Source organism: Meriones unguiculatus (assembly GCF_030254825.1).
Source record: "Meriones unguiculatus strain TT.TT164.6M chromosome 13 unlocalized genomic scaffold, Bangor_MerUng_6.1 Chr13_unordered_Scaffold_37, whole genome shotgun sequence".
Lineage (NCBI taxonomy): Eukaryota > Metazoa > Chordata > Mammalia > Rodentia > Muridae > Meriones > Meriones unguiculatus.
In genome coordinates, this window is record NW_026843647.1 from 3,173,837 (window position 1) to 3,188,726 (window position 14,890).

At 37.6% G+C, this 14,890-nt stretch overlaps 1 protein-coding gene and 1 pseudogene across 1 annotated transcript; one reads left to right on the plus strand and one right to left on the minus strand.

Annotated features, from left to right (window-relative positions):
• Positions 1–327: 327 nt before the first annotated feature.
• LOC132650949 (zinc finger protein 120-like) lies at positions 328–2,877 on the minus strand (the record flags this gene model as incomplete). Its single annotated transcript, XM_060376271.1, has 3 exons — positions 328–961; positions 2,481–2,541; positions 2,754–2,877. Coding segments are annotated over 3 exons (819 nt in total), but the record flags the coding sequence as incomplete, so codon positions are not given.
• Positions 2,878–3,093: 216 nt separating this feature from the next.
• On the plus strand, positions 3,094–3,526 carry LOC132651012 (single-stranded DNA-binding protein, mitochondrial-like; annotated as a pseudogene).
• Positions 3,527–14,890: the final 11,364 nt, after the last annotated feature.

Here is a 14,890-nt window from a genome sequence, read left to right on the forward strand (position 1 = left end):
GTTTCCCTGCACAATGTTTTGTTGTCTTAGGAGATGAATATTACATGCAAAGTCTTTATCACACTAATTACCCTCAACAGGCTTCTCTCCACTGTGTGTCTTTTCTTTATTGTGGATACCACACTGCTGTTCAAAGGCTTTATCATGTTGAGTATATTCATAAGGTTTCTTTATAATATGTGTTCTTTCATGGCTTATGAGATGACTTTTTTGTGGAAAGGCTTTACTGCACTGGTTACATTCATAAGGTTTCTCTCCAGTGTGTGTTCTTTTATGTCTTAAGAGAGTACTGTTTTCTGCAAAGGCTTTTCCACACTGGTTACATTCATAAGGTTTCTCTCCAGTGTGTGATCTTTTATGTCTTAAGAGAGTACTGTTTTCTGCAAAGGCTTTACCACACTGGTTACATTCATAAGATTTCTCTCCAGTATGTGTTCTTTTATGGCTTATGAGATGACTTTTTTGTGGAAAGGCTTTACTGCACTGGTTACATTCATAAGGTTTCTCTCCAGTGTGTGTTCTTTTATGGATTAAGAGATGACTGTTTTGTGCAAAGGCTTTACCACACTGGTTACATTCATAAGGTTTCTCTCCAGTGTGTGTTCTTTTATGGTTTAAGAGAGTACTGTTTTTTGCAAAGGCTTTACCACACTGGTTACATTCATAAGGTTTCTCTCCAGTGTGTGTTCTTTTATGGCTTAAGAGAGTACTGTTTTCTGCAAAGGCTTTACCACACTGGTTACATTCATAAGGATTCTCTCCAGTGTGTGTTCTTTTATGGCTTAAGAGAGTACTGTTTTCTGCAAAGGCTTTACCACACTGGTTACATTCATAAGGTTTCTCTCCAGTGTGTGTTCTTTTATGTCTTAAGAGAGTACTGTTTTCTGCAAAGGCTTTACCACACTGGTTACATTCATAAGGTTTCTCTCCAGTATGTGTTCTTCTATGGCTTATGAGATGACTCTTTTGTGCAAACACTTTACCACATTGATTACATTTGAAAGGCTTCTCTCCAGTGTGTGCTCTTTTATGCCTTATGAGATCAGTGGTATAGGAGAAGACTTTACCACATACAGTGCATTTAGAAGGTTTCTCTCCAGTACGACTGCTTGCATGCCTGCACAGATAATTACCACATGTGAAAGATTTACCACAATCAGTGCTTTACACTAATAAATATATTTATCTATATTAATTAATTTCATAATTTGATCTAATGGTAAAGGAGAATCAAATTTTAAAGTTTTATCATGTTATTTACATTAATGGTTTTTCCCTTCATTATGGGTATTTTTGAAGATCTCTGTGATGGTAAGAGCATTTGTTACGTGGTTCACTTTTATAGCTTCATTTTTCTATAAGAGTTTTATATATATATATATATATATATATATATATATATACATATATATATTATTGTAAGTATACAGACCTTTACCACAGCAATCCCATTTGCATTGTTTTTACTGTATGAATGACACTTCCTTTGCAAAGTGAGCCACGAGAAGCAGAAGAAGTTCCAAATTCTTAGTATTCATAGGTATTTTCAGCAGTATTAGTTGCTGATGAATTCTCAGTGAAGTTGCAAAACCAATTAATAGTAACCATTTATCGCATTCAGAAAATCTACTCAAAGTGGGGACTACTACAAAATTAATTGTTCTTGGAGAAAGACAGGTACACTGCTTATTTCAATATTCCTCTGCTCATGTGCCTTACAAACATTGTGACATATGATATACCTATTTAAATTACAAGAATAATAAAGGATTCCCTCACTGAATTAACACAGTTTGTTTTTTGTTCATTATAGACATGTCATATAGGGATGAAGGTTTCTCCACAACAATATTCTTGACTCATAAGCTGCTCCTTTCACTAAACTTTACAATATGACTGCATGAATATGAGTAACAGTGGTTGTTATTAGAAAGTTTTGGACACATACTGATCACCTATTCAATATGTATACCTCTTATAATATCTGAGTAGATAAAATGAGACTAAATAGATTGGCAGTTCAACTCAGTAGCTGTAATGTCTATATGATTTAAATGGTATTTTCTGTTACAACATTATTTTATTTTTTTCTATCTTAAGGAATGCCTTGCAAACACAAATCAGATACCTGACATTGAGGTAAATGGAATTGTGAGATTATACTTAAAGCAGTGCTGGTTTTACACTGTTGCTTTTCTTTAAAACCTCCAGGACACAGCCAGGTGTGCTGCTACGTGCCTTTAATCCATGCATTCATGGAGGCAGAAACAGGCAGATATGTGTGATTTCGAGGTCAGGCTGGTCTAACAAGCAAGTCTAAGAAAGTCACAGATACCCAGAAAAAATTCTATCTCAAAAACAGAAAATAAAAAGCAGCCAATAAACAAAAACAAACAAACAAACAAACAAAAAAACACCAAACTTCCGGGACACATTAAAATTTAAGATTTATATCTGTATCAACATGCACATAAAGTTACCTTTTATTACTTGTAGAACTTTGAAAATGTTCTTCAATATTATGGTCATCCCAATTGTAGCCTAAAATATAGTACCAGAAAATATATATTATTGGAAATAGCATGTTATTATTAAGGCAAAACTTAAATCACTATCTTCTGTGACCCTTAGAACCATGCCTGTTTTATTTACCTCATTCCTCCTCATTCTCAATTGGAATTACAGAAGAGGATCAATAACAAAGTAAGAGTTGTCTTTTTATTTTAAAAGTGAAAGAAAAATTGCAGTCTTACCTATAGCAGTGAGGTTTTCACAGGTCTCTAGCATCACAACCTTGTAGAGTTGCTTCTGGGAAGGTTCCAGCAAGGCCCACTCTTCTTGGCTGAATTTCACATGGACATCATTAAAGGTCACTGAATTCTAAAATATACCATACATTTGTAAAAAAGAAAGACTGGCAACAATATAAATTTATATTTCATTGGCAATATAATCATATAATTCTAATGCTTCTTCCATTTATGTTCTGACACAGAAGTGCTAATGTTAGACAGTTGGGTGCTGTGCATCAGGTAAAGGATGGGAGAAGAAAAAGCCTAAAGGTTAGATTGTAAAGGAAAAAAAGGCTTGCTTTGAAAACCTGTGTTAAAGGTTTTGTATTGGTTTGTAAGACATGAATATGAAGTAGCCATTAGTTGGGTTCTTGAGTGATCTATGAATCATCTTCAGTTACTTGGGTGAGTAGGTCAGGACACTTTCATGAGACAGGTGGAAGGAAAAAACACAGGCATAATATTTTATCTTGCAACAAATGATATGTGGCTATCACGTGACAGTGAACAGATGGGTGGTGTCAGTCAAAAGACAACATGGCACTGGATATCATGTTTTGACCAGGGATCAGAGATATGGCATACCAGTATATGAAAATGGGGGCTCATATATTTGTGGAAGGGAAATTGTACTACAGTGAACAGATGGATAAAAATAATGTGAGTGGCAAGCAACAATAATCATAGCTGATAACATCATATTTCTGAGTTCCCAGACAAAAGAAAAGGCATAGAACACATGATTATTCTTTGATCATTGTTTTGTTTATTCTCCTTTCTAAATCATGTATAGTCTACAGTTTAAAAATAAAGATTAAAACTTTTCTATTAAAACATAAGTGTTAATGTTATCACTAAGTCATTTTAGAAGAAAACTGAATAATGAAGTTTAACTATGTCATATCTGAACTCTTTTGAATAGGATATAGCTTTTGAATAGTCATGGTAATTAATGTGGACAAAGACAGAGAGAAGAGAGTGAAATAGAAAGAGAGAGACAGAGACACACAGAGAAATTAAGAGATGAGCAGTACTAAGTACACATCAGAGAAATTTATGAACAGTTACTAACTACAAAAATTATGGACAAGCTGGGTGTATTCTATTATGCCTTAATTCCATCACTCAGGAGGCAGATGCAGGTGTATCTTATTGAATTGGATGCCAGCATGATCTATGCAAAAAGTTCCAGGACAGCTAGACCTATATAGTAAGACAGAGCCTCCCCTAAAAGTCAATCAAACAAACATAAAAGATTGAAAGAACTCAGAGGTCTTAACTGAAGCTTGTACAAGAAATTATACATCCACTCCAGTTGTGCATTCCTTTTCCAGAAATCTGCACTGCCCCAGCTTAAACTTTAACTCTAATAACATCTTACTAAAAGGGAATGCATGTTTAAACAGCTAAAAATAGAAAAATGAAAATATTAGCAATGTCAATGCTGATCATAAATAAGCAACATAAGGTAGAAGAGATGGCTCAGCAGTGAGGAGCTCTTGCTACTCTTCCAAATAAATGGGCTCAATTGTCATTGTTTACCTGGAACCCACTACTATCAGTTCATGAGTTCTGAACACATCTTCAGACTATAGTGAAGATCAGGCACACAAGAGATGCATATTCATGCATACAATCAAAATACTCATATTCAGTAAAAATTAAAAACAGATCCCAGCTGGAAGGGCTGAACTCACACTGTGTCTGATCAGCAGGGTAGCAGAGACTGCACAGTGACCAATAGTTGGAACTGTAAGCCTCCAAACACCACTGACTGTATTTACCAGGTGAGATGAGAAAAGCAGTTGGGTTCAACCTCAGAGCACTCAGCTAATCCCTTGAAAATTTCTTGGGATGTTTTAGCAGGAATAAGGTTTTCAAGCAAATAGACCCAAGAAGCAAGCAGGAGTAACCATTCTAATATCTAATAAAACAGACTTTCACCAAAAATTAATTGAAAGAGATGAGAAAGGGGTAATCCAAGATGGCGGTGCTGGGATGACACTGTCTGAGGAGCAGGGCAGCAATATTGGTACAGTGACTAAGAGGCTGAACTCTGGACCCTAAAACAAAAGCAATTGTGTTTCTCAGGTGAGAGGAAACTCCACGGAGTGGGAATAAGTTGGGTCTACTCTCAGGTCACCCAGCAAGAACCCAGAAGAAACCCCAGGTCACACAGTCACTGGGTCACTTGACCAGAAGCACACTCTTGCATGTCCTGATCACCTTCCCAGGCTGAACTGTGTACCCCAGGGCACAAGAGACTGGGAGTCCCAGTCTTGAGAAAACCCCAGAGAAGGAAGCAAGTAGGGCTGACCTCAGGTCAACCAGTCTACCCCTGGAAAAGGTCCTGCAGACCTGCAGGCACAAAGCAGCCAGCCCTGAGTGGGGCTCCAGCTGCCAACTCCACAACTAACTTTCCATCACAGACAGAACTGTGTACCCCAGGGCACTAGAGGCTGGGTTTTCCTGTTGGAAGAAAACCCCACAGGGAGGGAAACAGCAGGTCCCAGCTTAGAGTACTCAGCTGACCCCCCACCACCACTAACACCACACATATGGGAATGTTCTCAGAAAAAGTTCTCAGTTTCCTGTCCAGTCACCATCTTGGAGCCACCACTCACAAGCAAGTGCCTACTCACTCCACACGCCCCCTCCCTAACAGTACAGACTGGGTTTTTCTGTTGAGAAAAAACCCAAAGGTGGTGGAAATATCTGGCCCTACCTCAGGACACCTAGCTCTAGAAAAGTTTCTGGTTATCCACAGGCTCCAGGCTCTAGCCTCCTGCTGCACACATGAGAGTAGTGCTCATATGCCACTGATTACCACTTGGGTACTGGGGCAGAGAGCCCCAAACTCAGACCTCCAGAAGCCTGGGTTCCCTAAGATCAACCCCCAAATACTGCTCCAAGGGACAATGAGTTTTCCCTAATTAAACTGACCAAACCACAAGGCACCCAGGTTACAGCAGCAGCTCACTAAATTGACAGCAAGAGGGAAGCTGTCTCCAGGACTTCTCTGGATGAGAGGGTAGTTCCCTTTACTAATGAATACCACAATTACTACTCAGGTCTGCATGCCTGAGATGAGCTGTGGCAATTCCTGAAAAACACCTGCCATTCAGTGACCATACCTAAAAAACGGAGGAGAGCTACTTTGGGAAAAAATCATCTTCCTGCCAAGGTGATTCCACCCACCACAGGATCCCAGGAAGTACCAGAAACTAACCCCCATCACCTAAGATAGCCTAATGGGTAGAGGCTAGCATAAAAGCTCAACCAACAAAAGACAGAGCAATATGGCATCCCTAGAACAAGTTATCCAGGAGCAAGCAGCCCTGGAGCAAGCAGCCCTGGATAACCCAGCGTAAATGAAATTCAAGAAGATGACCTTACATCTGTGCTTATGAACAGGATAATAGAGGAAACAAATAAACTTCGTAAAGACCTAGATGCAGATAAAGTCAAACAGAATATTGCCATTTGCAAAGAAATAGAAGAAGATAAAGACAAAGTGATTGTGGCCATCCTTAAAGAAATACAGGAAGTTGCAGCCAAACAATCTGTGGCCTTTAGAGAGGAAATACTTAAATCCCTGAAAGAAATTAAAGAAACAGAGGATTGTTCTAACAAACAGCTGAAGGGATTGAAGGAAACTAGTCAGAGAGGTGAAGGAAATCAATAAAATGGCTCAAGATCTGATGATAGAATTGGAAAAATTAAAGAAAACACAAATGGAGGAGATTGTGGAGAGAAAGAACTTAGGGAAGAAAACAGGAACTACAGAGTTAAGCATAATGAATAGACTATGAGAGGGAAGAAAGAATCTCAGGTGCGGAACACACAATGGAAGAAATAGATGTAGCTATCAAAGAAAATGTTAAATCTAAAAAATTCCTGACATAGACCATCCAAGACAACATGAAAAGCAAAACCTAAAAATAATAGGAATAGAGGAAAAAGAAGATTCCCTCCTCCAAGGCCCAGAAAATATTTTCAACAAAATCATAGAAGAAAATTTCCCCAACTTAAAAGAGAGGTTTATAAGAATATAAGAGGCCTACAGAACACCCAATAAATTAGACCAAAATAGAAAATCCTCCCACCACATAATAAATGGTAAGTATACAGAACAAAGAAAAAATGCTAAAAGCTGCAAAGGAAAAAGGCCAAGTAACATATAATGGCAAACCCATTAGAATCACACCTGATTTCTCAACAGAGACTATGAAAGCCAGAAGGGCCTGAACAGATATCATGCAGACCCTAAGAGAACACAGATGACTGTCCAGGCTACTATACCCAGCAAAAGTCTCATTCATCATAGATGGAGCAAACAAGATATTTAATGACAAAAACAAATTTAAACAATACCTATGCACAAATCCAGAGGTACAGAAGCTCCTAGAAGGAAACCTACAACCCAGGAAAGCTAACTACATTCAGGAAAACACAGGAAATAAATAATGTCACTACAGCAAAACTAAAAGTAACCAAGCACACAAACACACTACCACAAGCAACATCAAAATAAATGGATCTAATAGCCACTGGTCATTAATTTCCCTCAACATCAATGGACTTAACACTCCAATAAAGACACAGACTAACAGAATGGATATGTAAACAAGACCCAACAATCTGTTGCATTCAAGAAACACATCTAAGACACAAAGATAGACATTGCCTGAGAGTAAAGAGCTGGAAGGAGGGTCCACGCAAATGGACCCAAGAAACATGCAGGAGTTACCATTCTAATGTCTAATAAAATAGACTTTAAGTATATAGAATCCATCAATGTAATCCACCATATAAACAAATTGAAAAAAAAAAAAAAACAACAGAGGATCATTTTCTTAAATGGTGAAAAAACATTTGACAATATCCAACAGTTATTCTTGTTTAAAGTCTTGGAGAGACTGGGGACAAAGGCACATATCTAAAAATAGTAAAGACAGTGTAAAGAAACCCCATAGCTAACATCAAACTAAATGAAAAGAAAGTTAAATCAATTCCACTGAACTCGGGGACAAGACACGGCTACACACTCTCTCTCAATCTCTTCAATACAGTACTCAAAGTCCTATCTAGGACAATAAGACAACTAAAGGAGATCAAGGGGACACAAATTGTTAAGGAAGAAATCAAATATCACTATTCACAGATATGACAGTATACAAAAATGACCCCAAAAATTCTACTGTAGTGAACTCCTACAGTTGAAAAACACTTCAGCAAAGTGGCTGGATATAAAGTTAACTCAGAAAAAAATCAGTAGCACTCCTGTATACAAATGACAAATGGACTGATAAAGAATTAGGAAAATAACACCCTTCACAATAGCCAGGAAAAAAAATATATTTTGATGTTATCCTCAACAAGCCAGTGAAAAACCTCTATGAAAAACAAAACAAAACAACTTCAAGTCTGTGAAGAAAGAAACTGAAAAAGATACCAGAAGATAGAAATATCTCTCATGCTCATGGATTAGTAGGATCAACATAGTAAAAATTGCCATCCTATCAAAAACAATCTACAGATTCAATGATATTCCCATCAAAATATCAACACAATTCCTTAAGGAACTTGAAAAAAACAATTCTCAGCTTCATATGGAAAAATAAACAAGCCAGAATAGCTAAAACAATCCTGTACAATAGGAGATCTTCAGTAGGTATAACCATCCCTGATCTCAAGCTCTACTATAAATTAATAGTAATAAAAACTGCACGGTACTGGAAAAAAAACAGAATGGTGGGTCAATGGAATTGAAGTGAAAACCCATAAATAAACCCATACACCTATGGACACTTGATTTTTGATGAAGAAGTCAAAACCATGCAATGGAAAAAGGACAGCATCTTCAACAAATGGTGCTGTTCTAGCTGGATGTCTACATCTGGAAAAATGAAACTAGATCCATATTTATCACCCTGCACTAAACTGCAGTCCAAGTTGTTCGAAGACCTCAACATAAAACCAGATACACTAAATCTCTTAGAAGAAAAAGTGGGAAAGATCCTCGATGTCATTGGCATAGAAGGTAATTTCCTCAACAGAACACCAAGAACACTTGCTCTAAGATCAAGAATTAATGAATAGGATCTCGTGAAACAAAAAGCTTCTATGAAGCAAAGAACTTTGTCAATAGAACAAAATGACAGCCTACAGCCTGACAAAAGATCTTCACCAACCCTACATACAACAGAGAGGGCTAATAAACAAGATATATAAAAAGATCAAGAAATTTAACTCCAGCAATCCAAATAATCCACTTTAAATCTGGGGTACAGAACTAAACAGAGAATTCTCCACAGAGGAATATCAAATGGTGGAGATTAAATGCTCAATATCTGTAGTCATCATAGAAATGCAAATGACATTCCATCTTAAACCCATCATGGATAATGTCAAAAGCTGAAGTGACAGCAAGCTAGTGAGAATGTGGAGAAAGAGGAACACTCCTGCATTGCTAGTAGGAGTGCAAACTTATACAACCACTTTAGAAATCCATCTGATGCTTTCTCAGACAGTTGAAAATAGTGTTACTTCAAGACTCAGCTCTACCATTCCTGGGAGTATATCAAAAAGATGCTCCACCATTCAACAAAGATATTTGCTCAACTATGTTCATAGCATCTATATTTATAATAGCCAGAATAGTGAAACAAACTACATGTCTCTCAACTGAACCACTGTTTTACAGAAATTGTGGTGCTTTTACACAATGGAATGCTATTTGGGTATTTAAAAAAAAGGAAACCATGAAAATTTCAGGCAAATATATGGAACTACAAATGATCATCTTATGTGAGTTATTCCAAAACCAGAAAGACATGCATGGTATGTACTCATTCATAAGTGGATAATGGCCATAATATAGGATAAACATACTACAATCCACAGACCTAAAGGAGCTAAATAAAAAGGAAGACCCTATGGAGGATGGTCGATTCATATTCAAAAGGGCAAATAGAATCTACACCAGAAGTGACTGAGGAGAGGGAACAGGATGAGAGCCTAACATACATATCCTTCATATCCTTCAAAAGACTACCCAGCAGGGGATCAAAGCAGAGGCTAATACTCACAGCCAAACTTTGGGTAAAACACAAAGAATCATAGAAAAGACTAGGGGGTAGAAAGTAGAAAGAGCCAGATATGGCAGGACTGCCATAAGAAGACCAACAAGGACAACAAATCTGGGCTCATGGGGACTTGCAGAGATTGATGGACCCACCAAAGGCCATTCATGAAGAGGAACCAGACCCCTGCTCAGTTATAGCTGATAGGCAGCTCAGTCTCATGTGGGATCCATAATAAGAAGAGTAGGGGCTGGCTCTGACATGGACTCTGTTACCTGCTCTTTGATCACTCCCCCCTGGTAGAGGGGGCATTGCTACACCACAAAGGAAGAGAATCCAGGCAGTCTTAGTGAGCCTTGATAGGCTGGGGTCAGATGGTAGGAGAGGAGGGCTCCCCCTATCTGAGAATTGGAAATGGGATCAGGGTGAAAGAGGAACAGAGGGGTGAAACCAAGAAGAGACTAGGGAGGGGGCTAAAATTGGGATGTTAAGTGGATAAATTATTTTTAAATTTTATTTATTTATTTATTACAGTTTATTCACTTTGTATACCCACTGTAGCCCCCTCCACCATCTCCTCCCTGTCCCAGCCATTCTCTTTCTCACCCTATGCCCCTTACATATTCTCCTGATAGCGGAGGAACTTGTCCCCTTCTGTCTGAACATAGCTTATCAGGTCTCATCAAGGATGGCTGTAGTATATTCCTCTGTGGCCTCACAAGAGTGCACCCCCCAGCAGGAGGTGTTCAAAGAGCTGAGTTCATGTCAGAGAATAAATTATAGAAAAACAAATTTAAATTAAAATGAGTTAAGTTTGAATAAAATAAATAAATAAAGTCTTAAAACACGAACACAACAGGTAGAAAGAATGTCATACACATGAAATTCAATAACTCAGAAAGCTCAGACACTGTTAGTGTCATGAATACATGCCATCCTAAGAAATTAGATATACTCTCTGCCAAACTTCAAAGGTAAGATGTGGATGAAGATCAGCACAACAACCTATGCTTACATATACAAAACAAAACAAAATGCTACATTCCAGGCTCAGCAGTCAATGTTTATGTTGATGTTGAGGCCAGGCATGTTGATCTAAATTTAAGACCAACACTAAACTGGAGTTAGATCTGTAAGTTCAAAACCTTTTTGGTCTACATACCAACTTTCAGGACAGCCAAGGCTACAAAGAAACTTTTTTTTCAGTGTCAAAAACAGAAACATGATCTTCTCTGGGAGCTTTTTTGATTCAATCAAATAAGTTCTGACCAAGTTCACTATAAGCTTATTGTCATCCCATGACGAAAATGTAGTCTAACTTCAATGATCCTAAAATTCTGCCATAGCTCATACACTGTTCAAATGTTCACAGTCTCTTCTGATACACAGAGAATCTCTTGGGTGCCACATCTTGTAACATCAGAAGCAAGTTATATCATTCCAACATAGATGCACAGAATACCCCTTTCCAATTCTTGTAGAGAGGAATGTGTACATTTTTAGGGAAGAGTAGACCAAGGAAAGAAGATCAGCAAGGAAAACAACAAACCCTGATGCTGTTTGGAAAGGCTTAGATGGTCTTATCCCTGAAACATCTCATACATCCCCAAGATTGCTTACTTCCGCTGCCTATAGGCAGCACTATATGGTAGGTGTCTCCTAACTTAGGTATCTCAACATCTTGTAGTGTCAAGATGCAACTCAGGCTTCACCCTCACCACTTCACACAATAAACAGTTACAGTATCTTCCCTGGGGAGCTGACTCTGCCAAACACAGATGGCTGGCACAGTGTTGAACTGAAAACAAAAAGGAAGAATCTATTATCTTAAATTTTGCATTCTTCTTGTTTCCAGAATGTGCATAACATGAGTGAGACTGTCAAGTTGGATTTTAAGTAGGGATGGACAAAATGGGATGGATCTTGCCACACTTGGAACACATTTGGAGCAGGTTTTATATGAAGTTCTTTCCGGGTATTAGGAATCACTTAGCCTACTTCTTTGATTAATGGAAGAATTATCAGGAGGGAGTGTTAATTTAAGGACACAAACTTAGGCTTCAAATCCAGACCTAGGACATTCTCTTTGATGATGATCTCCTTAAAAATTCCAGTCTCTGTTTCAGCATGTGACTGCCATCTGAAACTACCTAGTGATGCTTTTCTCTACAAACCAAAGACTACATTTATTTCTGCTCCACTTGACTCTTTCTTCCACTGTGGTCCTGAAGGTCTCATTAATAATAACCATTCAACAGATTAAATGTTCTTCCTAAGAAATCCAGCCCATGCAGGGGGTGCATGTGTTCTGGTAGGTTGTATGCCACCTGATATCATCAGCCTTCCATCATGGCCTCTGAGTTCATCATTTATTCCCATCTGGGATTGCTCACTGGCCCACTGGGCCTAGGCCTCACTGGGTCTGTGTCTCACTAGGCCTATGTCTTGGTTGCAAGCCAACCAGGCATGGACTTTTACTTGAACCTCTGAGGTGAAAGTCCTTAGAGCAAGGCACAGCAGCTTATCCAAGAATGGTAACACTTTGGTATTGCCATAGGCTCTGGAATACCAAAGTTTCCACTACCACTGGTGATTTCATTTCAAAAGAGCTAGCTACCTGTAATAGTCAATAGAAAATTCTTTCCACACCCCCATCTAGTGAAAATGGGTGTTGCCCTAAACTGTTCTAGCTGTCCCTGAGAGAAATGGAGCCACTGTTCTCCATCTGAAAGCTGAGCTCCAGGCCTCCGCTGAATGGAGAATGACAGAATGAAGCACATTCTAGAAATATGGAAATATCAATAAAGAAAGCAAAAACAAGCTGGCCATGGTGGTGCACACCTGTGATCCCAGAACTTGGGTAGGTAGAGGCAGAGTGACTTTGAGGCTAGCCTGGTCTATAAAGCAAGGCAAGGACAGCATATGCTACACAGAGAATCCCAGGCTCAAAAATCCAAAAGAAAATTATTTTTTTAAATGCAGAAATTTAGGGAATCCTGGAGTTCCCTATCACAAAACATCCAGGAATTCTGAGACATTATGAAAAGACAAAACATGTTGATAATCAGATTAACAGAAGGATGAGATCAAGGGTCCAGAAGATATTTTTAACAAAATCATACAAGAAAAATTTCTTCACCTAAAGAAGAAGATGTCTATCAAGGCACAAGAAGCATACAAAAATACCGAAGACACTGGACCAGAAAAGAAAGTCCTCTTACCAGAGAATAATAAAAACGCTAAATATACAGAACAAATAAAGAATATTAAAAGCTGTAATAGAAAAAAAAAATCAAACAGGCCACACTAACCAATAAAACAGACAAACCAAAACAAACAAAAACCAACCAAGAAATAAACAAAGGCAGATCTATTGGAATTAATCTTGTGTTCTCAGTAAAGATGCTAGAGGTTGAAGGACATAGACAGTGTGCTTCTGACTCTAAAAAACTACAGAAGCCAAGAAAAATTACTAACTATGCCCAGAACCTTTCAATCATCAAATGGAGAAAATAAGATGTTGCATGTTAAGGTCAAATTTAAACAATATGTATCTATAAATACAGCCCCACACAAGGTGCTAAAACCACCACCACTTTCACCACCAAAATACCAAGATTAACAATCACTGTTCATTGATATCTCTTAATACCATTGACCCAAATTCACCAACGAAGAGACACAGGCTCACAAAATGGATGATAAAACAGAATCCACCCTTCTAAATACATCAAACACAGCTTCACATCAAGATAGATATTATCTCAAGGTAAAGTGTTGGAAAAGATATTCCAAATAAATGGACTAGAGTATCAAGCTTGTATAGCAATTTTAATATCTAACAAAACAGACTTCAAAAACAACTAAACACAAGATGGCAAAAGACATGATATATTAAAATAAAACAACCAGCAATAAAACATATCAATACTTAACATCTATGCCCCAAATATAAGAGCACCCAAGTTATAAAAGAAACCCTTCTGTAGCTTGCATCACATCCTGGTCCTCATAAACTGATAGGGGAAGGCTTCAATATATAACTATCATCAATGGACAGCTCCCCCTGACCAAACTGAACAGAGAAATGCTCCAGTTAACTAACATCAAAAAACTAAATATACCCAAATGATGTTTACAGAACATCCACCCAAGCACAAAAGATTGTTCCCTCTTCTCAGCAACACATATATTGTTCTCCAAAATTGATGATATACTTGAACAATGGAAGTCTCAAAAGATATAAGAAACTTGCAATAACCTTCTGCATCCCATCAGATCACTGAGGTTTAAAGCATCACATCACCAATAACAAAATCAATAGAAAGCTTACAAACTCATAGAAATTGAACAACTCTATTGAATAAAAAATGGATCAAAACTGAAATAAATAAAGAAATTAAAGACTTCCTAAAAGTCAATGAAATGAAGACACAACATATCAAAAGTCATAGTACACAACGGAATTGTTGACCAGAAGACAGTTCATACCACTAAGTACATTCAGAAAAAATAATCAGAAAGATCTCTTAGTAGCAACTTAACAGCACACCTAAATACTCTAGAAAAAAAAGAAGTAAACAAAACTAAAAGTAGATAGTGAGAAATTACTGAACTGTGTCTTCACTGGTAAAACCGAATGTTTCCACAGGAAAAGAAAGGTGGATCCTATCAAAATTGATAATGATTAGATTTGAATAGTAGAGATCTCCTGAATAAGCAGAGGTAACTGTTCATCAGATAGTGTGGTCATTCAGTCCAAACTAACTTAATAAAGACTATAGTTTTCTTCTCAAATAAAAAAGGATACTTTTGTCATTTCATATTTAAAAGAGTTAAGAGGTTTAAAATGTTTGAAGTAAATTCAAAGGTATAAACTGGTTTGAGTTGGAATAACTTGGAGTGAATATAACATACTTGAGCAGTGTGGTGATAGGCCATGCATTTAATCCCAGCAGAGACAAGCAGTTCTCTATTAATTAGTTGTTTTCTAAATTCAGCAGTTACAATCAC